Source organism: Azolla caroliniana, unplaced genomic scaffold (assembly GCF_043228905.1).
Source record: "Azolla caroliniana isolate FFs.n. ecotype wild unplaced genomic scaffold, voAzoCaro1.0.p SCAF_18, whole genome shotgun sequence".
Taxonomy (NCBI): Eukaryota; Viridiplantae; Streptophyta; class Polypodiopsida; order Salviniales; family Salviniaceae; genus Azolla; species Azolla caroliniana.
Window position 1 is genome coordinate 3,224,381 of NW_028230453.1, and position 25,160 is coordinate 3,249,540.

The window sequence follows — 25,160 nt, forward strand, 5'->3', positions numbered from 1 at the left end:
TAGGAATATGTTCATAACAAGTTGGGAGTGTTTCTGGGTATTTCTTAAGCACGCTAGTTATGAAGGTGATAACAGAGAGGGCACAAGCTTCCAATCATGTCTTCAACCACAACCTTGATCTATTTTGATATTTCGTATTTTTCTCTTTTCGGAAACACCATATCACAACATCCATCCCCACCAAACCATCACATTTTTTGGTATGTCCCCAAAAAAGCACCAACAAAGAAACTCGGTCCTTGGTTTGTCTCATCTTTTGAACCTTCTTCTTCTCCTTCTCCTTCTCCTTCTTCTTCTTTGTCATTATGTTTATCTTAAGTGAATTGATCAATACATGATCTATCTTCTATAATGTTTTGAAAATTTTCACTCTCTCTTGGGAATAGGAACTTCCTACCTTATCCCATCAAGTTAAGCTAACTTGTACATATTATCATATGTTTGAATTACCACATATGGACCAAATTTCACAATGTGAATTTCCTCATTGAGTTGTGTTGGTTGTCAAGGCTACTCTCATAGACCTTCACCCAAACTCCTTCCTCAACTTTTCTAAGTCAAAGCTAATGTTGCCTATCAAACCATTCCTTGCTTCTAGCTCTTGCTTTCTTGGGCCTCACTAATGCTTCCTTTATTTCCTTAGACCTTATCTCTATTGGGTTGAAAGTCTCACTCTACCCATTGTATCCTAGTGTGAACACTCCACTTGGAGTTAGGGCTTAGTTATCCCAACTATAAAAAAGGAACATAGACTCTTGTAATGGAGTTTAGTAGGATTTGAAATAAACAGTTTCTTCTTGCTCTAAACTGTGTAACTGCAACAAGCTTTGATACCAGTTGAAGGCAAAATATCTACTATAGAGTCAATTGATGTGTGGTTGGTCGACTTATGCGGAATATAAGTATGGATCTTGTTGTTGGAATGAGCAAGCATGTAACAAGTAGAGTGAAAGAATAGTGGATTGTTCAATCACAAAAAGGTAATACGCAAGAAAGAGGGCTACCAGAAGAAGGAAGAGTAACTAAAGGAAACGACCACGCCAAATATATTCTTCCACAAGAACTATGGCTTCAACATCCGGCACCGGTTGTGAAATCAGGAAGTTCGACGGCAAAGATTCTGCACTATGGAAAGAAATGATGAGGACGTGTTGATCATTCGATGCAAAATAGAGGTGATTCGGCACAACAATAAGCCAACACCGATGGCAACAGACGAATGGCGATCACTTGATGAAATAGCAAGGTCGGTCATCTGGATGCACTTGGCCGAAAATGTCTACTTTAGTATGGCCAAGGAGATGACTATGTAAGTCGTATGGGAGAAGCTCCACTCCATATATGAAAAAAAGTCAAGTTCCTCAAAAATCATCTTGATTTGGTAATTGTTCAATATAAAGATGAGAGAGACCGAACTGGAAATCTCCCATATCAACACCTTCAATCGGTGTTGATTGAACTCTCCTCGCATGGCCTGAATTTTGAGAAAGAAATCAAAGCCCCAACAATTCTCTCGACCCTCCCCACGAGTTGGGAAGTATTTTGCATGAAAATTATGAATAGCTCCTCTAAACAAGCATTGGACGAAGCGATCAGAGTAGTGTTGTTGGAAGAACTTTGAAGGAAATCGATGTGCCTCACCATCAATGATAATACTGAAGCTCACTTCTCCAGGGGAATGGCTCAGAGAACCGGTTCAGGAGGATAAAAGATCGACAACGGTCGAAGTCATGGAGTGGAATGCAGAATGCCTAGTGTTCACACTTCAAAAAGTCCGGCCACACCGTTGCCGACTGTTGGTCGATCAACAAGAACGGTAATGGTCAAAAATTTGATCAGAATAAAGGCTCTTCTGACACAAATCACCCCTCAACCGAAAACCAAATAAATGTTGTCGAATCTTGGTTAGGAGAATACTGTATAGTGCACATGATGCACAGACATGGTTGCTTGATTTGGGAGCCACATTTCACGTGCCATGATGTGAGGTACAACAATATGTACGCACTCACAATGACGAATCGGGAGGGATCACTAAACGTAGAAGACTTGGCCACATGTCACAAGCCAGACTTGAATGACCTTTGGCATTCAGCTACATCTTGAAAGCTCGACCATGCTGAGTCTGACACGGGAAATCAACTAGAAGTCCTCACTCGATGCATTTTGAGATGGTGCGAAAGCCACTAGAGTTGATCCACAACGACATCTGCGAGCCGATGCTCGAAAGATCTCTAGGAGGTGCATGGTACTTCATCACATTCGTGGATGATTGTACTCGCAAGATGTGGGCTTATTCCATTAAGTTCAAGGACGAAGCACTCAAAGTTTTCGCTTGGTGGCTGACCAAAGTTGAAAACCGATCTTGCCACAAACTGAAGACACTACAGTTCGGATTTAATTGGTTCAAATTCTTCGATCGACTGGTGTCTGATTGGCATGTTGTGAACCTCTGTTAGAAGGATATCATGGTGGGGATTTGCTACAACAATCTTCTTGCATTGGTGTCGGATCAACTTCTTCCTCGGGAGTATTTGACTAGTGTGTTGGTGCCTTGGTCGGTTCAGATTGGCCATTTGGCATCTTGGCTGATGACACAGACACCAAACGCGGACTCAGACGAAGCATGGATGACAAGGCTACAAGGAACTTAAGAAGCTAGGAATGACATTAGAGCATGAAGACAAAGATAAAGAATGAGACAAGATGGAATTGAACAAGAATACTAGATTGATGTGTCAATGATTGGTGTTGAATCCCTTGAAAGGAACTAAGGAGGCTACAAGTATTTATACTACGAGTTGAAGTACATACATTAGAATATTTGGGAGAATAGTGTAGCACCTTCTAGTTCTAGAACTTTCTAAAAACTCCTAGAACTTGAAATAGATAATCTACTAATAATATACTAAGATATACATAACATGACCATGTATTTGGATGTGTTTGTTAGAACATAACACTTGACTATATACAAGAGGTGACGAGTTCCAATCTTGACATGACTATTGTCATGTCCATGACATTATCCTCCCCTTTACGACCGCCTTTTCGGAAGTGTGGTGTAGCGATGAGCTGAAAGTGAAAACCGGAGTAGGTTGAGAAGTGTGACATTATCCTCCCCTTTACGGCCGCCTTTTCGGAAGCGTGGTGTAGGGGTGAGCTGAAAGAGAAAACCGGATTAAGTTGAAGGGTAGCTGACCATGTGCAATTTTCACCAGAGAATGCAACACGAGTGAATGTGAGCGATCATGTGTAGTCCTCATCGGGAATTGAAGTGCCAACCGCCTTGAGCGACCATGTATGGTCCTCACCAGAGACATGAACACCAACGGGCATGAGTGACCATGTGCGGTCCTCACCCGGAGACACGAACACCAACGGGCGTGAGCGACCATGTGCGGTCCTCACCTGGAGACACGAACACCAACAGGTGTGAGCGACCATGTGCGGTCCTTATTAACTCTATATTAAATTACACTTATGAACAACACAAGATGGGGGATGATTAACTCTATATTAAATTAGCATCATCAAAAATACAAACATACCTACAATGAGGTATATATAGATCTCATGTGCAAGGGTGCACATGGTGAGGAGAATATAGGTACAAAGGTGCAAGTCCTATATTAGATGTACTTGGGAGTCACGAAGGATCTAGAATATCCCACTTAAGTACAAGGTCCTATTTAAGGTGTTATAATGATTGTCAACACTTCTAACTAGATTCTATCTAGGTAACTACGAAGTTACATGGTTGACTGGATAAATACTCTATTGTTGTAAACCAATTGTCTCATGGGCCAAATTTGGCCTTAGAAGACGTTAATACATCTTTCTTTCTTTCTCAACACACCCCCTCAAGCTCAAGTGTGAGGTGTCTAACATCTAGTTTTGCTTTCGGTGTTGTCTAGCTTTCGATGTCGGCTTCTGTGCGGCTTTCGGTGTCGGTATTCTTGTGGTAGTTTCGGTTCCTCCCCCTCAAGCCTGTGGTGGAGGCTTGGGTCGACTGATTTCACCCATCATGGGTCACGAGCCACTTCTATAGACCTCTCGAGCACTTGTTCGACCGCTACCTTCATCACGAAGGCATAATGATGGGCCATGTAATCGTTGTAGCCGAGCCGAGTGACGAGATTCTTCTCTCTAGAAGAACTTCAAAGTTTTTCGTTCACCGATGGGAGCACCTTCTTTACTCCAGGTGTCCGCATGATGGGTACACCAAACTCACTGTCTAGTGAGGGAGCTTACACATCCGAATCACTGTCGTCGGGGTGATCGACTTCGTATTTGGGCATCTTGCCTTTACCTTTGTCCAAGTTGGACTTGGCCGCGACGTGCTTGGAAGTCTTGAAGGCTCGTGTGGTCCACTTAGCTCAGTAGAGCTTGGACGATCCTTCGGTGAAGGGCTTGGCCGAATATCATCCTCCGAGTTGACATTCAACTCTTCCTCGGCCGTGTCGGGTGGAGCCGAATCGGGCTTATACCAAAATGTGGATTCGTCGAAGACTACGTCTCGACTCACCCAAACCATTAGGGTCGAAGGGTTATAACACTTGTATGCCTTCTCCTTGGACGAGTATCCTATGAGGATACATTCCTCCGACTTCACTTGACTATTCAAGCTTCTGTCGTTGTTCGTTCAGGATGCGTACATTCGCAATGCTTCCGAACACCTTGAGAATTCTCTCTGAATGCCTTCACTTTGAACACAATGCTCTTATTTAACTAGGCGACTCCATTTTGTTGGGGTGTGTGTCGGCACAAGAATTCTCTCTGAATGCCTTCACTTTGGAGGTAGGAGGTGAATCCATCGGAGAAGTACTCCTTTCCTCCATCCGATCGTACGCATCGAATGTGCCGACTGGTTTCTTTCTCCACTTGGCCCTTGAGGTTTGGAAGTGGGAGAGCACTTCACTCTTCTTCTTCATCAGAAAGATCCACATGTAGTGGGAGGAGTCGTCAATGAAGGTTACGTAGTATCGGCATCTGCCGATCGTCGGCGTTTGAGCCGATCCCCATACATTCGAATGTATGACGTCGAGGAGGCCTTTGCTTGCGGAGCTCTCCTTCGGGAATGGGAGTCGATGTTGTTTGCCGAGTTGACATGCTTCACATACTCGGTCGACTCGAATGTCAGAAATCCGATGACGACTCCCTTTGTTTGCATAGCTCGGAGTCATTGGAGGTTGATGTGGCCGATTCTCTTGTGCCGCAACTCGATGCTCGTCTTGTTTTTGAGACCTTTGACATACATGGCTGATTTCACCTCATTCGAATCGAGGATAAACATGCGACCGTCTCTTCATCCCTTGGCTATGAGTCGGCTATCTTTCTCAATGAAGCATCCTTCGTTGTTGAAACGAACTTGCATGCCTTGCTCCACGATTTGGCCAACCGAGACCAAATTCTTCGTTATTGTGGGCACATGCAAGTCATTCTTGATGCAGGTTTGATCGCTTTCTTTCCTGAATGGGACATTGCCGATGTGCCGAATGGGATGTGTGGTGTCGTCTCCTGTCTCTATGAAACCGGGTCAATCCGGCGTTCGTAAGTTATGAAACCTCTCTTGGTGTGATGTCATATGATGTGACGCACCGGAGTCGACGAACCACACATCTTCCAAGTTGGAGGTGCTTGTGGAGTCGGAGACCGACATAGAGTTCGCTCTATGTCTCATTACGAAGAGTCCACCATAGTCGTCATATTCAGATTTGGTGGCATAATTTGTGAGTTGTCGGCTTGTCAAAGCTGACTCGCTTCTCTTTTTCCAACACTCCTCTTCATGGTGGCCGATTTTGCCGCAATAGTTGCAAGCAATGGGACATGTTTGCCGGCCTTGTTCGGCATGGAAGCTCCCCCTTCTTCTGAAGGTTCCTCGATGGATTCCGTCTTGTTGTTGAAGGTTTGAATTCCCTTCGTGTGATGGGTCGAATCGACCTCTTCTACCAACTCGACCTTGTCCTCATCCACCATCCGAATTTGAGAAGAACATTTGTCCTTCTGATGTCTTGGTTTTGTTGGGAAATCAGTCTCTCCGGATGGGATCCGGTGATGAATAAACAGGACCCGGTGAGAACCGGAAGAGATCTGGAAACCAAAGGAGACTCGGTGAGAACTGGAAGAGAGCTGGTGAGAACCAAAAGAGAAGACATATATGTAAATATGTTTTGAGTAAGCCTATTGAGGCTATATTTGTGAATAGCCCTAAGTTCATATAAGTATAAATATGACTTAGGGCAATCACTTTAAAAGTGTGTGTTGTTATTGTTGTTGTAACTGTTGTATAGAGAGCGCGACAAAGAGAGAGGGAGAGAAATACAGAGCGATACTCTATTGTAACCGCCACCTGGCGAAAAAACCGAGCTCGAGGTCGTTGCCTATGAGTCTCTAATTGTACCCCTTCTCTTCATAGTGATAGTTCGGAGTCTGTGGGCTCCCGTGGTTTTTCCCATTTAGGGTTTTCCACGTAAACATCTTGTGTTCACTCTTTAGTTCCCATTTCTGTGTTCTCCATTCTCATAGAAGTGTTCAAGACTAGGTTGTGGCTGAGCAATATTCCGCGTTTTACTCAACAAACTGGTATCAGAGCGAACAACACAAAAAATGGAAGAATCGTTCGGTGGCATGTTCAAGTTCACCGGCTCCAACTACTCAGTGTGGAAGTTGAAGATATTTGGTTGCCGGTTCAATTCGGGGACAAGAGACCGGATAAGATCGACGCCACAGTGTGGGAGGTGATGCACATGAAGACGATGGCATACATTTGGTGCCTCATAGACATTAGCCTTTACGACAACTTCAATGAGGAAAGTAAGGCTCATGAACTCTGGGAGAAGATTGGCATCATGTTCAAGAACAAGAATGCTACTAATTGGGTTTCGGTATTCTGGAAGCTAGTGAGGCTCTGGTACCAGGATGACTCCAGTATGGCGGAGCACATGAATGCCTTCCAGGGGCTGATACATCAAGCAACCTCGTTGGAAGTACCTCTCGCCGATGAAGTACTCACATTGCTCCTGCTCGGTTCCCTCCCGGATAGCTGGGAGACGTTAGTTGTCACGTTGGGCAATGCCGGGCCGGAAGGAAAACAGTTGTCCCTAGCAAGGGTAAAATCAAGCTTGCTAGATGGAGAAGCTCGCCGGAAGGACCAGGAGTCCGGAACCGATTCAAAGGCCTTGGTCACAGAAGATGACCACAACTGGGGAAGAGGCTGGTATCGGAGTCCCCGAAACCGGGACAAGTCAGGAACGAGGTCGAAGTCAAGGGGGAGGCCCACGTGCTTCTATTGTGGGAAGTCGGGACACTTCTAGAAGAATTGTCGGCACTTCTGGAAAGAGAACGAAACCGGCATCATTGATTCAAAGAAGAGTTCGGACCGGAGAGGCACGGATCGGAAAGGAACGTTCGACCCTAAACCCTAAACCCTAGACAACGGAGGAGAATACCGGGGGCAGTTCGAGGAGTACTGCCGGCCGAAGGGAATCCGGCTTGAATTCACTGTGCCGAAGACGCCGGAACTAAATGGGTTGGCCGAAAGGATGAACCGGACCATAATGGAGAGAGTCCGGGGCATGCTTGCACATGCAAGTTACCCAAGACATTTTGGGTTGAGGCGCTAACGACAGTGACCTACGTGATAATCAGATCACCCTCAGTACCCTTGGGAGGAGACTCAGCTGAAGGTGTATCTTACTGGCATCTGAAGGTATGGACCGGCAAAGATGTATCTTACTGGCATCTGAAGGTGTTCGGGTGTCTCACATACATGCATGTGGCGAAGGACAAGAGAGAAAAGTTGGATCCGAAGTCCCGACCATGCATATTCCTTGGATACGACGACGATGAGTTTGGTTACCGGGTGTGGGATCTGGTCGACAAGAAGGTGTTCCGGAGTTGGGACATAGTCTTCATGGAAGACAGGACCATTGCCGACTAGGAGTCGGAGAAGAAGATGACCAACTCTGGATCATCCAATGAAAACCGGCCTGAGGACCCAAGCACCTACCTGGTTGAAAGCTGGATGTTAGCCGGTAACCGGATGACACTCGACGAACCGGCCGGATTCGAACAAGAAACCGAACCGACGGAAGAAGAAGAAGAAGAAGAAGACACCGAAATCGGACAAAATCCCGAATCAGATTCGGATTCAGAACGGGCGGAGGAACCGACAATCAGAAACCAAGGACGGAGATATCCTCTCCAAGAGAGAAGAGCCCCCCGGAGATTTCCGGATGTAGAACATGTGCTGCTAACCGACGAGGGGGAGCCAGAAAGTTTTGAAGAAGCAAGGGGAGACACCCACAACCGCAAGTGGTTGAGTGCCATGTAGGATGAGATGGATTCCATGCATGAGAACCACACATACGAATTGGTGGAGTTGCCGAAAGGAAAGAGGGCACTTCGGAACAAGTGGGTGTACAAGCTGAAATCGGGAGACGCCGGAAATCCACCAAGGTATAAGGCCCAAATCGTGGTGAAGGGCTTCCAACAGAAGAAAGGAGTGGACTTTGATGAGATCTTTGCTCCAGTAGTAAAGATGACATCCATTCGGACAGTATTGGGCATAGCAGCAAGCATGGACCTCGAGGTAGAGAAACCGGACGTCAAGACGACATTCCTACACGAAGACCTCGAAGAAGAGATCTACATGCATCAACCGGAAGGATTTGAGAGGAATGGGAAGGAGCACCTGGTGTGCCAGCTGAAGAAGAGCGAGCCTATATGGACTGAAGCAAGTCCCTCGGCAATGGTACTGGAAGTTCGACTCCTTCATGACCGACCAAGGGTACCACAAGACGCAGGCCGATCATTGTGTGTTTGTGAAGAAATTCGACGGAGAAGATTTCTTGATACTCCTCCTATATGTGGATGATATGTTGATCGTCAAATGAAACCAAGGCAAGATCTGGATGCTGAAGAAGGCTCTGAACCGGACCTTCTCAATGAAAGACTTGGGTCCGGCAAGACAGATATTGGGAATGCACATCATCCGGGACCGGTCGAAGAAGTTGTTGTGGTTGTCACAGGAGAAGTATGTGACAAAGGTGCTTCAACGGTTCAACATGTCGGAGGCGAAACCGGTCGGATCGACACTTCCGACAAACTGCAAGCTATCTGGAAAACAAAGCCCGAGGACAAAGGCGGAGAAGACGGCTATGATGAAGATACCATATGCATCTGCCATCGGGAGCTTGATGTATGCGATGGTATGTACCCGGCCGGATATCGGATATGCAGTCGGAGTGGTGAGCCGGTTCGTGAGCAATCCCGACAAAGAGCATTGGAACGCGGTCAAGTGGATACTCCGGTTTTTGAAAGGCACTACGAGTATGTGTCTCCGGTTCGGTTCCAGTAATCCCCAACTTGAGGGATTCACAGATTCGGATATGTCGAGTGATGCAGATACCAACCGGTCTACATCCAGATATGTCATGACCTATGCAGGGGGAGCTGTTTCCTGGCAGTCGAGGCTGTAGAAGACGGTTGCATTGTCAACCATAGGATGAACCATACGTACCATTCGTGCATTCATGTTCGAGAATGATTCAATCATTCGAGAATGATAAACACCCTTGAAGAATGATAAATACCATACTTTTGGATAAATGATTTACTATAGGGTAAATATTTTTTAATGGTAAAAAAAAATTTAAAAATTACAAAAAAAAAACACATTACCTTAATAACAATATGTTTTTTTCGTAAATTCTAATAACAACTATCCAAAATGCTTAGTCTTCAAAAAAAATCTCAATGAGGTGTTACATCAAAATGAGCATTCCTAATCTTCATTCAAGGTGATATCATCATCTTCAAAATCATCATCCTCATCTTGTGCATTATCATCAAGATAAGCCATCACATTGGTGAGGCTCTCATTTTCATCAACTTCTTGCGCTTCTTGTTCACTTTGCAACACCAACAATCGTTCTTCATCATTTTCTTTCTCAATCATGTCAATAGTAACCTCAATAGGATTGAAACCTCTTTCTTTAATCTTCTTAAGAATACGAAGATTTGTGTGCAAAAATACCAATTTTTGCACATGATTTGAACTCAATCTATTTCTCCTTTTAGTATGTATTAATGAAAATGTACTCCAATTCCTTTCACAAGACGATGCACTTGTACCTTGAGATAACACTCTAATTGCAAGTTTCTTCAAATTGGGAGTGCTTGCTCCAAAAGTTTCCCACCATTTGATTGGTGTGCTTAATCTATTAACATCCTTTGCAAATGGAACTTGAAACAAATCTGATGCTTGTTTTCTATATGCATAAAACTCATCTAACAAAGCATTTTGTAAAACTATATTACCACTAGCATAAAGCATGACTGTTTTCATCTAGCCCATTTGTAAATCATGATCTATTTCTTGATCATTTGTTGTCCATAATGGATGCAAGACATATCTTGTTGCATGCAATGGCGATTCCAACATTGTTAGTCTATGTATGCAACACTCTTTTATTTCATCAAGCTTCATAGGATCAATATCTGTCATATTGTTTATCTCCATCAACATTTGTTGTTTAAATTGATAAATCAATCCCATTGTAGCACCTTCCCTATCAATCAAACGAAGAAGCTTTAAAATTGAAAGTTACATCACAATCATCTTTACATCTGCCCAAAAGTTAGCATCCAATACAATTGAAACCATCTCTTCTGCTTTCTTTGTTTTTGCACCATTGTTCACTAACCACCATTCTTCTCAAACCAGCATATACTTTATCATCCAACAAATTCGATAACACAATAAAACTGTAAGAAAACCTAGTTGTAGAAGGTTTAAGCAAGTCTTTTCCACAAAACTTGTGAAACATGGCCAAAGCATATTGTTTTCTAGTTATGAAAACACTAATCTTCATAGTTGATCGCAAAATGGCATCAATTCAAGCACATTTGGCAATATCCTCCAACAACAAATCAACACAATGGCAAGTGCATCTAGTGTAAATTATAGATGGCCACTCCTTTTCTATCATATGTCCCGCAACCACACAATTTGCAACATTATCCATACAAACTTGAATTACATTTGATGGTCCAACTTCAAGAATAACATCCTTCAAAATTTTAAATATGTATTCACCTGTCTTGACATGGCCACTTGTATCTATTGATTTCCAAAACATTGTGCCATGTAGTGAAGAAGCTAAAACATTAATAACTGGTCTATTTCTAGTGTTTGACCAACCATCACTAACAATAGTGCATCCATATGTCTTCCAACTCTCTTTCAACAATATAAGATCATGCTCAACATTTACAACTTCTCCATTAAGATATTTCTTACGCAATTGATAAGCAGAAGGTGCTTTAAACGAAGGACCCACTTTTGAAATAGCCATAAGCATATCATGGAAAAATGAGCTTTCCACTTTCCGATGTGCAATATCTTCAGCATAGAAAAATCTTGCAATAGCCTCTTCTGCTTGTTTCCTCAAAGCCAATTCAAAAGACATTAGGAATGAACCACTCGTCTCTATTTTTTGCTTTTTAGTAGCAAATTTATTCATTGAAATGGAACTAGAAATAGAGGCATATGTAGACACATCTGCATTAGCATTAACAATAGTATTACTATTTGCATCTGTTTGTACATCCGAATTCAAGTGATCATTTCCATGAACCATTGCATTTTTTAATTGACTCACAATATCACTTGCTTTTGTGCATTTTTCTACACCTTGTCCTCTTATTCCCAATATATGGGCCCTAATTCAATGAGGGCCACCAACAAAGACATGATTACTATATTTACATTTCATCAAATGTGTTCCTTTTGCATTCTTTACATGAATTAGAACATGTTCCCACTCCAGACCTTTTTGTCTACCCATTAGTTCCTAAATTAATGTAAAACGTAAATATCAAAATCTATTTATTGTAATTTTTGTGCGTTGTCGTGAAGATTTTCGGCAATGGTGTGAAAATCACATAAAACTATAAAAGGATGGAGGTCTTGAAGAGCTTTCAGATGCACTTTACTACATAAGAAATGGACATCTAAGTGTCAACTTATGTGTGGAAAAAAGAAAAGAAAAATAGAACTGTGAAATATCCCATATAGATAGGAAAGTTAAGGCCCTAGCTATATAAGAACATTGAGATCCCTTATTTTTCATTTGTGCTAAGAGCACTTTGGCCACTTTGTCTAGATTGATGAATGTGGCCAAATTTCCAAAAACCGACTAGCAATAAAATGGAACTGGAATCAGCTGGAAATCAATTCGGAACCGGTTGGTAAGCAAACCGGAACCGGAACCGGCTGGAAAGAAAACCGAGACCGGTCGGTAAGCAATCCAGAACCGGCCGGTAAGCAAATCGGAACCGACCGGAAAACAAACTGGAACTGGTCGGTAAGCAAACTGGAATCGGCCGGAAAGCAAACCGGAACCGACTGGAAAGCAAACCGGAATCGGCCGATCGGTGGTGGATCCGGCGATGGAGGCGTCAATTGGTGGCGGAGCCGGCGAATCGGCGGCATCCGACGACCAAATAGATATATAAATATATAATATATATACATATTGTTGGGATTTCGGTCCCTCCGGATGGGATGTCCGGAGATGAATGACGGCTACGGAGCCGGATGACGAATACCCCGGCTACGGAGCCGGATGACGAAGACCCTGGCTACGGTGCCGGATGATGAAGACCCCGGCTACGGAGCCGGATGCTGAAGACCCCGGTTACGGAGCCGGATGACGAATGTACCCGGAGCGGCTACGGAGCCGGATGACGAATACCCCGGCTACGGAGCCGGATGACGAAGACCCTGGCTACGGTGCCGGATGATGAAGACCCCGGCTACGGAGCCGGATGCTGAAGACCCCGGTTACGGAGCCGGATGACGAATGTACCCGGAGGGAGATCTGGATGCGGGGACATATTTGTGAATATGTTTGCCAAGAGCCCTTGAGGCTATATTTGTAAATAGCCCGAAAGTCATATGTGTATAAATATGACTTAGGGCAAACAGTTTATGTTGTTGCCCATTTTTCTGTTTTCCACTAAGAGGGAGCGAAGTGAGAGCAGCCGAGAGAGAGTGAGAGAGAAGAAGGAAGAGGTCGACGCCTCTGTGTAATACCGCCGCCTGCGGCGAGGACAGCGAGCTCAAGGTCGTCGCCTTGCAGCTCGCCATTGTACATTCCCGCGTATAGTGATAGTTGGAGTCTTGCACTCCCGTGGTTTTTCCCATTTAGGGTTTTCCACGTAAAACATCCAGTGTGCCCTTCTCTCTATTGTTTTTTCGTGCATTGTTGTATTTCCCGTTTTCTGTGAATCGATCCTGTTCCTCGGTTGTGGCCGAGCACTGTTTTGCTACAAATTGGTATCAGAGCGACGGTAACACAGAAAATGGAAGGCGGCAGCAGCGGGCAGCCGGGGATGATGGTGCTGAATGCGCAGAACTACGCCGACTGGAAGATAAAGATGGAGGATCTGCTCATTGTTCGGGACCTGTATGAACCGATCGACAGGTCGGAAATACCCAAGGGGGTACTTGAGACGGAGTGGAGGCTTCTGAACCGGAAAGCCGTTGCAAACATTCGGCAATACGTCGACGTGAGCGTTCTACAACACGTGGCGAACGACACCAACGCATATGAGATGTGGAGGAAGCTGTCGGGCCTCTACGAGAGGAAGAATGCGTTGAACCGGACCTCCCTGATGAGAAAGATAGTGAACCTCAAGTACCGGGACGGCGAGAGTATGGTGGAACACGTAAGCACGTTCATGGGATTCGTGAACCAGCTTGCGGCGATCAAGTTCCCGTTGGAGGATGCAATGCAAGCCATCATCCTGATGTGTACATTGCCGGACAGCTGGGAGAACTTGGTGGTGACTCTCAGCACCTCCTGCGCCGAAGATAACTTGTCCCTACAAACGGTAAAGACAAGTATTTTGAACGAAGAAGCGCGTCGGAGAGATAAAGAACCGGTCTCCGACTCGAAGGCGCTGCTTACCGAATCGGAACGGGGAAGACAATGGAACCGGAGTCCGCAAAGACGGGAGAAGTCGGGTACCCGGTCGCAGTCAAGAGGAAGACCCACATGCTTCCACTGTGGGAAGCCGGGGCACTTCCGGAAGAATTGTCGGCATTACCGAAAAGACAACGGAGCCGGCGACACCGATTCGAAGATGTCACCGGAGCGAAACGGCGCATACCGAGGAGCCACGGACCGGAGAGGTCCGGATCGGCGAGGGCAGGATCGGAAAGGAACGACGGCACTCGCGGCAAGTGAAGAAGAGATAATGCTCATTACCGAAGAAAGGGAGCTGAACCTTGCCGGTGAAGAGATGACCTGGGTGGTCGATTCCGGAGCGTCGTTCCACCTGACCCCGGAGAAGAAATACTTCTCATCCTACACAGCTGGTGAGCACGGCTGTGTCCGGATGGGAAATGAAGGTACATGCCGGATTGCCGGCATAGGAGACGTGTGGCTGATGACATCAACCGGATGCAAGATGCTGCTGAAGGATGTTCGACACGTTCCGGAGGTCCGATTGAACCTGATCTCGGCCGGGAGGCTAGACGATGAAGGCTACACGGGTAGCATCCGGAACGGTGTCATGAAGTTCAGCAAGGGGAGCCTGATAGTGGCTCGGGCCCGGAAGGTCAACACTCTGTACCTGATGAATTCCCGGCTATGTCCGGAGGAGCTGAACGTGGCAGCCGACACTGCCGGTGAGCTGTGGCACAAGAGACTGTGCCACATGAGTGAGAAGGGGATGAAGAGGCTTGCAGAAGACAACCTTATTCCGGTGAAGCATGTGCACCTGGAGAAGTGCACCGACTGCCTGGCCGGTAAGCAAAACCGGACCTCCTTCCACTCAAGGCCACCGACGAGACGTAGTGTACCATTGGAGTTGGTGCACACTGATGTGTGTCAGGTAGAAACGAAGTCACATGGCGGAGCCCAATACTTCGTAACATTCATAGATGACCATAGCCGGAAGTTGTGGACGGCACCGTTGAAGACAAAGGACCAAGTATTGTCCGTCTTCAAAGAACTCCACGCGAGAGTGGAAAGGGAATCCGGCAAGAAGCTGAAAGCGATACGAGCGGATAACGGAGGGGAATACCGGGGGCAGTTCCAGGAGTACTGTCGCTCGAAGGGAATCCGGCTCGAGTTTACTATGCCGAAGACGCCGGAACTGAACGGGCTGGCCGAGAGGATGAACCGGACCATAATGGAGAGGGTCCGGAGTATGCTGGCGCATGCGAAATTACCCAAGGGATTTTGGGCTGAGGCAATGTCGACGGCGACGTATGTGATAAATAGATCACCCTCAGTACCTTTGGACGGAGACACGCCGCAGAAAGTGTGGACCGGTAAGGAAGTGTCCTACCGGCATCTGAAGGTGTTCGGGTGTCTCGCATACGTGCATGTGGCAAAGGACCGGAGAGGAAAGTTAGATCCAAAGACCCGGCCATGCATATTCCTCGGTTACGGCGACGACGAGTTCGGCTACCGAGTATGGGACCCGGTCGACAAGAAGATATTCAGGAGTCGAGATATCATCTTCATGGAGGACAAGACACTCGCCGACTGGGAGTCGGAGAAGAAGATGAAGAGCTCCAAGTCGACCGGTGAGGATAAACTCTACGAGGAGCAGTCCCGACCGGCAAGGGACCGGTTAGCACTCGAGGATCCGGCCGAAGACGGTGAAGAAACAGAACCGGCCGAGGAAGATGAAACTGATACCGGAACCGGCCCCGATCCCGAAATGGATTCGGATGAAGAGGAAACGGAGCAGCCGGTTACCGAAGCTCCGGAACGGAGATATCCTCTAAGAGAGAGAAGGGCCCCCCGGAGATTTCCGGAACCAGAGCACGTGCTGCTAACCGACGAGGGGGAGCCGGAGAGCTTTGAAGAAGCAAAGCATGACACCCAGAGCCGCAGGTGGTTGAGTGCCATGCAGGACGAGATGGATTCCCTGCATGAGAACCACACATATGAACTTGTGGAGTTGCCAAAAGGAAAGCGGGCACTACGAAACAAGTGGGTGTTCAAGCTGAAACCGGGAGATGCCGGAAACCCCCCGAGATACAAAGCCAGGATCGTGGTGAAGGGGTTCCAGCAAAAGAAGGGCGTCGATTTCGACGAGATATTTGCCCCGGTAGTGAAGATGACCTCCATTCGGACGGTGCTGAGCATAGCGGCAAGCATGGACCTCGAGGTAGAACAGATGGACGTGAAGACGGCATTCCTTCACGGTGACCTCGAAGAAGAGATCTACATGCAGCAACCGGAAGGATTCGAGAAGAAAGGGAAGGAGCACCTGGTATGCCGGTTGAAGAAGAGTCTTTACGGACTGAAGCAGGCTCCCCGGCAATGGTACCGGAAGTTCGACTCCTTCATGACCGACGAAGGGTACCACAAAACGCAGTCCGATCACTGCGTGTTTGTGAAGAAGTTCGAAGGAGGAGACTCTCTAATACTCCTCCTGTACGTGGACGACATGTTGATCGTCGGACGGGACCAGGGCAAGATACGGATGCTGAAGAAAGCACTTCACCGAACCTTCTCAATGAAGGACCTGGGTCCGGCGAGGCAAATACTAGGGATGCACATCATCCGAGACCGGAAGAAGAAGCAGTTGTGGCTGTCACAGGAGAAGTACGTAACAAAGGTGCTTCACCGGTTCAACATGTCGGAAGCAAGACCGGTCAGATCAACTCTCCCAGCAAACTGCAAGTTGTCCAGCAAGCAAAGCCCCAAGACAAAGGCTGAGAAAGAGGACATGATGAAAGTACCATATGCCTCTGCCATCGGAAGCTTGATGTACGCAATGGTGTGTACAAGACCGGACATAGGATACGCAGTCGGAGTGGTGAGCCGGTACATGAGCAATCCCGGCAAGGAGCACTGGAACGCGGTCAAGTGGATACTCCGATACCTGAAGGGCACGGCAAACGTGTGCCTCCGATTCGGCTCCCGTAAGCCCGAACTCGACGGCTTTACCGATTCGGATATGTCGGCTGATGTAGATACCAGCCGGTCCACATCAGGGTATGTGATGACGTATGCAAGGGGAGCTGTTTCGTGGCAGTCGAGGCTGCAGAAGACGGTTGCGTTGTCAACCACGGAGGCGGAGTACATGGCGGCTGTTGAAGCCGGCAAGGAAATGATATGGATGAAGGACTTCATCAGAGAGCTCGGTATCCGGCAGGAGGAGTACCGACTCTACTGCGACAGTCAGAGTGCCATCCACCTTGCGAAGAACGCGGCCTATCACTCCCGGACGAAGCACATCCAGCGAAGATATCACTGGATCCGGGAAAGGATAGAAGACCAGGAGTTCGTGCTGACGAAGATCCACACGGACGAGAACGGCTCAGATATGCTGACCAAAGTGCTCACACCCGACAAGCTGGAAGCATGCCGGAAGAGGATCGGATTGGAGAGACATCCCATGCCGAAGTGAAGGGGGAGTTTGTTGGGATTTCGGTCCCTCCGGATGGGATGTCCGGAGATGAATGACGGCAAGCCCGGTTGCGGTTACGGAGCCGGATGACGAAGACCCTGGCTACGGAGCCGGATGATGAAGACCCCGGCTACGGAGCCGGATGATGAATACCCCGGCTACGGAGCCGGATGACGAAGACCCTGGCTACGGTGCCGGATGATGAAGACCCCGGCTACGGAGCCGGATGATGAATACCCCGGCTACGGAGCCGGATGCTGAAGACCCCGGTTACGGAGCCGGATGACGAATGTACCCGGAGGGAGATCCGGATGCGGGGACATATTTGTGAATATGTTTGCCAAGAGCCCTTGAGGCTATATTTGTAAATAGCCCGAAAGTCATATGTGTATAAATATGACTTAGGGCAAACAGTTTATGTTGTTGCCCATTTTTCTGTTTTCCACTAAGAGGGAGCGAAGTGAGAGCAACCGAGAGAGAGTGAGAGAGAAGGAGGAAGGAAGAGGTCGACGCCTCTGTGTAATACCGCCGCCTGCGGCGAGGACAGCGAGCTCAAGGTCGTCGCCTTGCAGCTCGCCATTGTACATTCCCGCGTATAGTGATAGTTGGAGTCTTGCACTCCCGTGGTTTTTCCCATTTAGGGTTTTCCACGTAAAACATCCAGTGTGCCCTTCTCTCTATTGTTTTTTCGTGCATTGTTGTATTTCCCGTTTTCTGTGAATCGATCCTGTTCCTCGGTTGTGGCCGAGCACTGTTTTGCTACACATATATATATATATATATACACACAAGTGCAAGTGTGGATTTGAACCTTGCACCTCCAAGTTGAGAGTCTATAGGCTTATCACGAAGCCAAGACATTTTCATGAAATAATATATTTGCCATTATAGTTTTACATGTAAATTCTCATACAAGAGACCTTAAATGAGTGACGTGGTTATCATGCACCACATGTAATACATGAGCGCCAAATGGCAAACATGCATTTTATGCATGTCTTGTACCCTCAAATACATCAGGGCATCTATAAAAGAGGGGAGGAAAAAGATGAAAGGACTAATGTAAAATTCGTTATATCAAAATTAATATTAAGAAGAAAATTTGTTATCCTTTTGATGATATACCTTGTTCTTCAAATCTAAATTCAAGAGTTCAATCTTAATCTCTCTCTCAATCTAAAATCAAGCGTTCTATCTTATCTCAATCTCTCTCTCTTTCAATCTATCTTAAATACTTTCTCGCTAAAGGTAGCACCAACTTCGAATCCTTCCGGTCCAGAACCCCGGTGCTTCCGCCTCACCATCCACGCGTAGTGACGGATCTTCACGACCGTTGGCACCTGCGAAGCCATTTGGCTTCGACGACTACTGCAAGACCTGTGGATCGAGGTACTGACCTCGATCGTGATCTACTGCGATAACCTCAGCAGCATGCAGCTCGCCAAGAACCCTGTGTTGCATGCTCGCACAAAGCACATAGAAGTGCATTATCACTTCGTGCGTGAGCGGGTCCTGAGCGGTGAAGTTGAACTACGGTATGTTCACACAGATCGGCAAGTTGCCGACATCTTCACCAAGCCGCTCGGGTCAGACAAGTTGCAGCACTTTACCGAAATGCTTGGTGTTCAGCATCTCGACGTGCCGCACTTGAGGGGGAGACGCAAGGGCAAAGACACTACCGAAACGGGCAAAGGCAAAAAAACTATTGAACCCGTAAGTAAGAGAAGAACCGGTAGAAGTGGAGACAAGAAGAAAAATGAAGCCGAGTCGACGAAGGAAGTCGGCACATCCGAACAGGTCGGAGTGAGCGTCTGTGTAGAAGAAGTGTACACTCAGGAAGAGAAGTGCATGCTATGCGGAGGTCATCACGATCGTAATGGCCATGATGCGGAGTCGAATGAAGAATTCGACTTCGGTGAACCGGCTGAAGAAGCCAAGGGAAGCACGGAGAAGGCCAAGACCAGGACGTGGTCCGATGTGGTGAGAGGCTTGAAGCCGAAAATCGAATCGGAGGATACCGATTCGGACAAGAGCTGGAACGAGTCGGAGACAGCCGATTCGGATCAAAAGACGGGTCCGGATGAGTCAGATCAACGAGAGGCCAAGGAGACATGGACGCAGCGGAAGTCGATGCCATCGCAGAGGAACCGACGGATCGGCAAGCGCCGGAGTCATAGCAGCGAAGGAGCTGAGATGGGCCTATTGAGCAGACATGCCGAAGGTCGAGGCGCACAGAACCAAAGGGGTCACGGCAAACGGAACCGGACCGGACAAGGAGCGCGAGCAAGGCGAAGCGACACCAGGAGAAGTCGGTTGGAAGAACCGGCTGCCACAGAGGTTGACACTACGACCCTACCTCAAGTTGAGCTTGAGGGGGAGTGTTGAGCGGCAAGCTCAACCGGAGCCAGATCGGCTGAATAAGCCTGAGCCGGTAAGCGAGATGAATCGGTATGCCGGTGAGCAACCGAGCCGGTAAGTAGTAAGGATCGGTGAGCTGGGGAGCCGGTATGCCGGATCCAATCCGTAACCGGAAGCCTAGTATAGGTTAGACTACTAGGCAGTTATAGTCTCGTAATTAGTGTCAGATGCTCGTGTGAGCATTGAAGTACACCGTACTTCTAACAGTCCCGTGTGGACTTGTATAAATAGCGCTGATGAGCGCATTGTAGATACAGAGCGCAGAGTATTCATATAATTTCGAAGAATAGTGTGTCCTGCTCTCTCTCTCTACTCTCTCTCTCTTCTTGTGTATTGTTCTTTCTAACGCTTCCGCAAGCAATCTTTAACAGGGACTCTTCTCGAAGAAGATACCCAAGCAAATGGGCTTGTGGCAGACTTGGTTGCAGTAAAGCGAGCATGCAATAGGCTCAACAAGTGTCGTCAGTGGATTGATGACACCGACTTGGCGGGATCGACTGTTGCGGAGAAAACAAGACAACCGAAAGTAGCTGAGACGCCCAAACAAAGTAACCCCAAAGAAAAGAAGATTGATGACAACATCATTGAAGAACTGGCGAAGAAGTTCGAGACGAAGGGAAAGCTACGAGTTGGAAGGGAGGATTTCCTTCTCCCTGAAGAGGAGCGAAAGTTTTGTGACATGCTTGAGAGACATGGGAAGGCTTTCTCATTTTTCCCACAAGAAATCAGATGTGTTAATCCAAGGGCGATAGAGCCGATGGTGATCTTCACGGTGCCGCATGTACCTTGGAATTTGAAACCGATACCGGTTCCGAGATCACACCTACCGAAGCTGATCGAGCTCTTAAAGGAGAAGGTGAATATCGGAATTCTGAAACCGTCGAATACTCCTTATTCCAATAGGTGGTTCACGGTGTTGAAGAAGAATGGATCATTGCTATTCATCCAAGATCTTCAACCTGTCAACAAGGTGACAATTCGAAATGCCGGAATCGGTCCGAGCGTGGACGAATTTGCCGAGGCGTTTGCGGGCCGGTCCATCTACTCCATTGGCGATCTCTACTCCGGATATGACCAATTCCAATTGGCGATCGACAGAGGTGACATTACAACCATGAGGACTCTGATTGGGCTTGTGCGGATGTGTACCTTACCTCAAGGCGCAACGAACTTAGTGGCTCATATGGTGAATGCCATGAACAAAGTCTTGAAGGATTGTATCTCGGACATCACGATGCCATTCTTGGATGATAAACCGATAAAAGGATGTTCGGATGAAGAGAAAGATGAATCGAAAGATAAGGAAGGGTGTAGAAAGTATGTCGCAGATCATATGAAAGATTGCGAGAAGGTGCTTCAAAGGTTCGAAAATGCGAATTTGACATTTTCGGGAGAAAAATCCGTATTCGGGCAACTAGAGATCTTGGTGGTAGGTCACTTGTGTGGAGCATACGGCCGGAAGCCTTCACCATCCAAAGTGAACGCGATCCAAGACATGAAAGAAGAATGCGAAAACCAAGCGGAGGTTCGAAGGTTCCTTGGAGCATGTGCATTTTATCATATCTGGATTCCTCACTACGCTCAAGTCGCCGAGCCGTTATATGGACTACTAAAGAAAATAATGAAGTTTGAATGGCGAAGCGAGCATACAAACGCGATGTGAAGATTGAAGAAACTACTTCTTGAAGCTCCAACACTAAGAAAGGCCAACTATACCGAAAGGAAGCCGATTTATGTGATTATAGATACGAGCCCAACCGGAATCGGGTGGGTCATCAACCAAGAAGGAGAAGATAATACATGATATTCCATCTGGTTCAGAGCAAAGGTTCTCAGCAAACGGCAACAAAAATACGCCCAAGTCAAGTTTGAACTTTGGGGTATTGTGTCGGCAGTGAAGACGGACAAAGATTACCTGATCGGGACAGAAGTGATAATAGAGACAGATTGTCTCCCAATCCTCGGAATGATCTCAGGATGTGCGACACCAGATCTAGCTATGCTAAGGTGGATCGCTTATATCAAGTCTTTAAACCCAGAGATCCGTCACATTGCAGGGAAGAAGAACGCCATGGCTGATATGTTGTCAAGGGCAAGATTTGAAAGTGAAAGTGACATGGTTTCGGAAGATGACGACGTCACCCTCGACTTCTTCAAGATGGCTTGATTATCGACGGAAGACAAGGACACGCTAACCCTCCACACCTTCAACGAGGACGAGTACGAAGGAGAGTGGTTACTGATCAGCAGATTCTTAAGAACAATGGCGATGGATGCTTCATTGACAAAGGAGGAGGATCTACGAATCCGGAAGAAAACTTATCGATACTTCTTGAAGGGAGGCTTCCTTTGGCGACACCCAAAAAGAAGGGCGGGAATACCACGCCGAGTGGTGGTGAAGAAAGAAGAGCAAGTGACGCTGATGACCAAATTCCACGAGAGTGCTTGGGCAGGTCATAGAGGAACATGGGTGATGTTCAAAAAGTTGAAGGAAAAGTACTGGTGGCCAAGCATGTACAAAGATGTACTCCATTTCGTGTTCTCATGCGAAACTTGCCAAGTACATTCCAACATACGTCATCGTGATGAGCTATGACCAACATACCCGCTCACCATACACTTCAAATGGATGGTTGATCTGGTCTCGATGCTAATGGGCGTGGGACAAATGAAGTACTTAGTGCTGGCAAGAGAAGACTTAACAAATCAAGTGGAAGGGCATGCCTTGACAAATAAGACAATATCAATTGTTTGCAAATTTCTACTTGAAGAGGTTGTCTGCCGATACAAATGTGTGGGGAAGATAGTCGCCGACCGAGGGGAGTTGGACGCACACGAAGCAACGGAGCTTTTCGAACGACTAGGCGTGAAGCTCTCCCTCACGACTGCCTACAATCTTGAAGCGAATGGGAAGATCGAGCGAGGGCATGGTCCCATCATCAAAGCAATCATACAAGCATGCAACGGTCGAGTCGGGAATTGGCCACGACTATTTCCCTATGCCTTGTGGGCCGACAGAACGACACACAACTCGGTGATAGGGTATATGCCAATGGAGCTTATGTATGGACAAAAGCCGATGATGCCCATCGAAAGGACGATCACCTCATGGGTAGCGATACCATGGGAGAACGAGATGAGCCGAGAGGAATTATTAGCGGCACAGATAAGGCAACTTGAAAGGAGACCTGAAGATCTAGAACACGCGTGAAAAATGATGGAGGCAGCCCGAGTGAAGAACAAAACTCGGTTCGACAAGACGCATCGACTACGTCCTAAGAGGATCGAAGAAAAAGATTGGTTATTTGTCTACGACAGCAGCCTTGACAATCAACATAGTACAACAAGAAAGTTCGCAAGAAGATGGTTCAGACCGTATGTGGTGATAAGTGCCAACGACAATGCCACATACCACCTTGCGGAGCTAGATGGATCAAGGTTGACCATACCCATTGCGGGAAAAAGAGTAAAGGTTTTCAAGAAAAGAAAAGACGAGGATCCAGACCTCGATCACCTCAACGATGAAGATGGTACGACGGATGTGAATGAAGACGTGGAGGAATCTGATTGATCACCGTAGCCGAAATCTCACGCTCTCTCTTCTTGGCACGTACCAGAGGACGTGCGGTTTGGTGGGGGTGGATGTCGTGAAGATTTTTGGCAATAGTGTGAAAATCACATAAAACAATAAAAGGATGGGGGTCTTGAAGAGCTTTTGGATGCACTTTACTACATAAGAAACAGACATCTAAGTGTCAACTTATGTGGTTATGAAGTTTTGCAAAAGAAAAAAAGAAAGGAAAAATAGAACTTTAAAATATCCCACATAGATAAGAAAGTTAAGGCCCTAGCTATATAAGCACATTGAGATCCCTTATTTTTCATTTGTGCTAAGAGCACTTTGGCCACTTTATCTAGATAGATGATTGTGGCCAAATTCCCAAAAACCGACTAGCAATAAAATGGAACCGAAATCGGCCGAAAATCAATTTGGAACTGGTTGGTAATCAAACTGGAACTGGTCGGTAAGCAAACCGGAACCGGCCAGAAAACAAACCGGGACTGGTCGGTAAGCAATCTGGAATCGACCGGAAAACAAACCGGAATCGGCCGGAAAGCAAACCGGAACTGGTCAGTCGGCGGTGGATCCAGCGACGGAGGCGTCCACTGGTGGGGGAGGCGACAAACCGGCGACCGATGGTAACCATCGACATCCGGCATCCGACATCCGACATCCGGCGACCGGATAGATATATAAATAAATATATATATATATGTATACATATATATATATACATACATATATATATACACACAAGTGCAATTGTGGATTTGAACCTTGCACCTCCAAGTTGAGAGTCTATAGGCTTATCACGAAGCCAAGACATTTTCATGAAATAATATTTTTTTCATTATAGTTTTACATGTAAATTCTCATACATGAGACCTTAAATGAGTGACGTGGTTATCATGCACCACATGTAATACATGAGCGCCAAATGGCAAACATGCATTTTATGCATGTCTTGTACCCTCAAATGCATGAGGGCATCTATAAAAGAGGGGAGGAAAAAGATGAAAGGACTAATGTAAAATTCGTTATATCAAAATTAATATTAAGAAGAAAATTTGTTATCCTTTTGATGATATACCTTGTTCTTCAAATCTAAATTCAAGAGTTCAATCTTAATCTCTCTCTCAATCTAAAATCAAGCATTCTATCTTATCTCAATCTCTCTCTCTTTCAATCTATCTTAAATACTTTCTCGCTAAAGGTAGCACCAACTTCGAATCCTTCCGGTCCAGAACCCCGGTGATTCCGCCTCACCATCCACGCGTAGTGACAGATCTTCACGACAACGTATAAATTTTGTACTGCATAGCTTAGTATGTGTGTATAGACATTACACGAATTACTTCAAAATGATAGAAATTATAGACAAATTAAAGCAATTACAAGCTTTATAGATTAATTACAGAAATTATAGAACAAATAAAAGAAAAATTACAGAAATCACAAAGAAATGATAGAAATTTCAAAACTTATAAAGAAATTTCAGAAATTTCAGAAATTACAAAGAAGTTACGGAAATTACAAAGAGATTATAGAAATTACAAAGAAATTTCTGAGAAATTACAAAACAATTACAGAAATTACAAAACATTTACAGAAATTTCTATACTACATAGCACATACTACATAGTACATACTATGACCTAAAGTTTAAACAACTTTAAACCCTATTATTAACCCTGAATATACCTGAATCTCGTTGGTATGCAGATCGTTGAAGGAA

General features: G+C 46.2%; 1 protein-coding gene and 1 pseudogene across 1 annotated transcript; one reads left to right on the top strand and one right to left on the bottom strand.

Annotated features, from left to right (window-relative positions):
* Nucleotides 1-9,715: 9,715 nt before the first annotated feature.
* On the bottom strand, nucleotides 9,716-11,645 carry LOC147852098 (uncharacterized). Its single transcript, XM_087334415.1, has 3 exons — nucleotides 10,910-11,645; nucleotides 10,631-10,704; nucleotides 9,716-10,351 (listed from the first exon to the last, which is right to left on the bottom strand). Exons 1-3 carry the CDS (start codon nucleotides 11,643-11,645, stop codon nucleotides 9,788-9,790), a joined length of 1,374 nt encoding a protein of 457 aa, XP_087190541.1. The 3' UTR covers nucleotides 9,716-9,787.
* Nucleotides 11,646-22,903: 11,258 nt separating this feature from the next.
* On the top strand, nucleotides 22,904-23,434 carry LOC147852099 (uncharacterized; annotated as a pseudogene).
* The last annotated feature ends 1,726 nt before the right edge of the window (nucleotides 23,435-25,160 follow it).

Bases quoted from the DNA above. Each gene is read 5' to 3' on its own strand.
- LOC147852098 (XM_087334415.1), bottom strand. From the start codon at position 11,645: ATGGTTCATGGAAATGATCACTTGAATTCGGATGTACAAACAGATGCA. The intron at 10,705-10,909 runs GTGCTTGAATTG...AATGGTGGTTAG, and splicing joins GTTGGAGGATATTGCCAAAT to TGAACAATGGTGCAAAAACA. The intron at 10,352-10,630 runs GTAAAGATGATT...CAAATGGGCTAG, and splicing joins ATGCTAACTTTTGGGCAGAT to ATGAAAACAGTCATGCTTTA.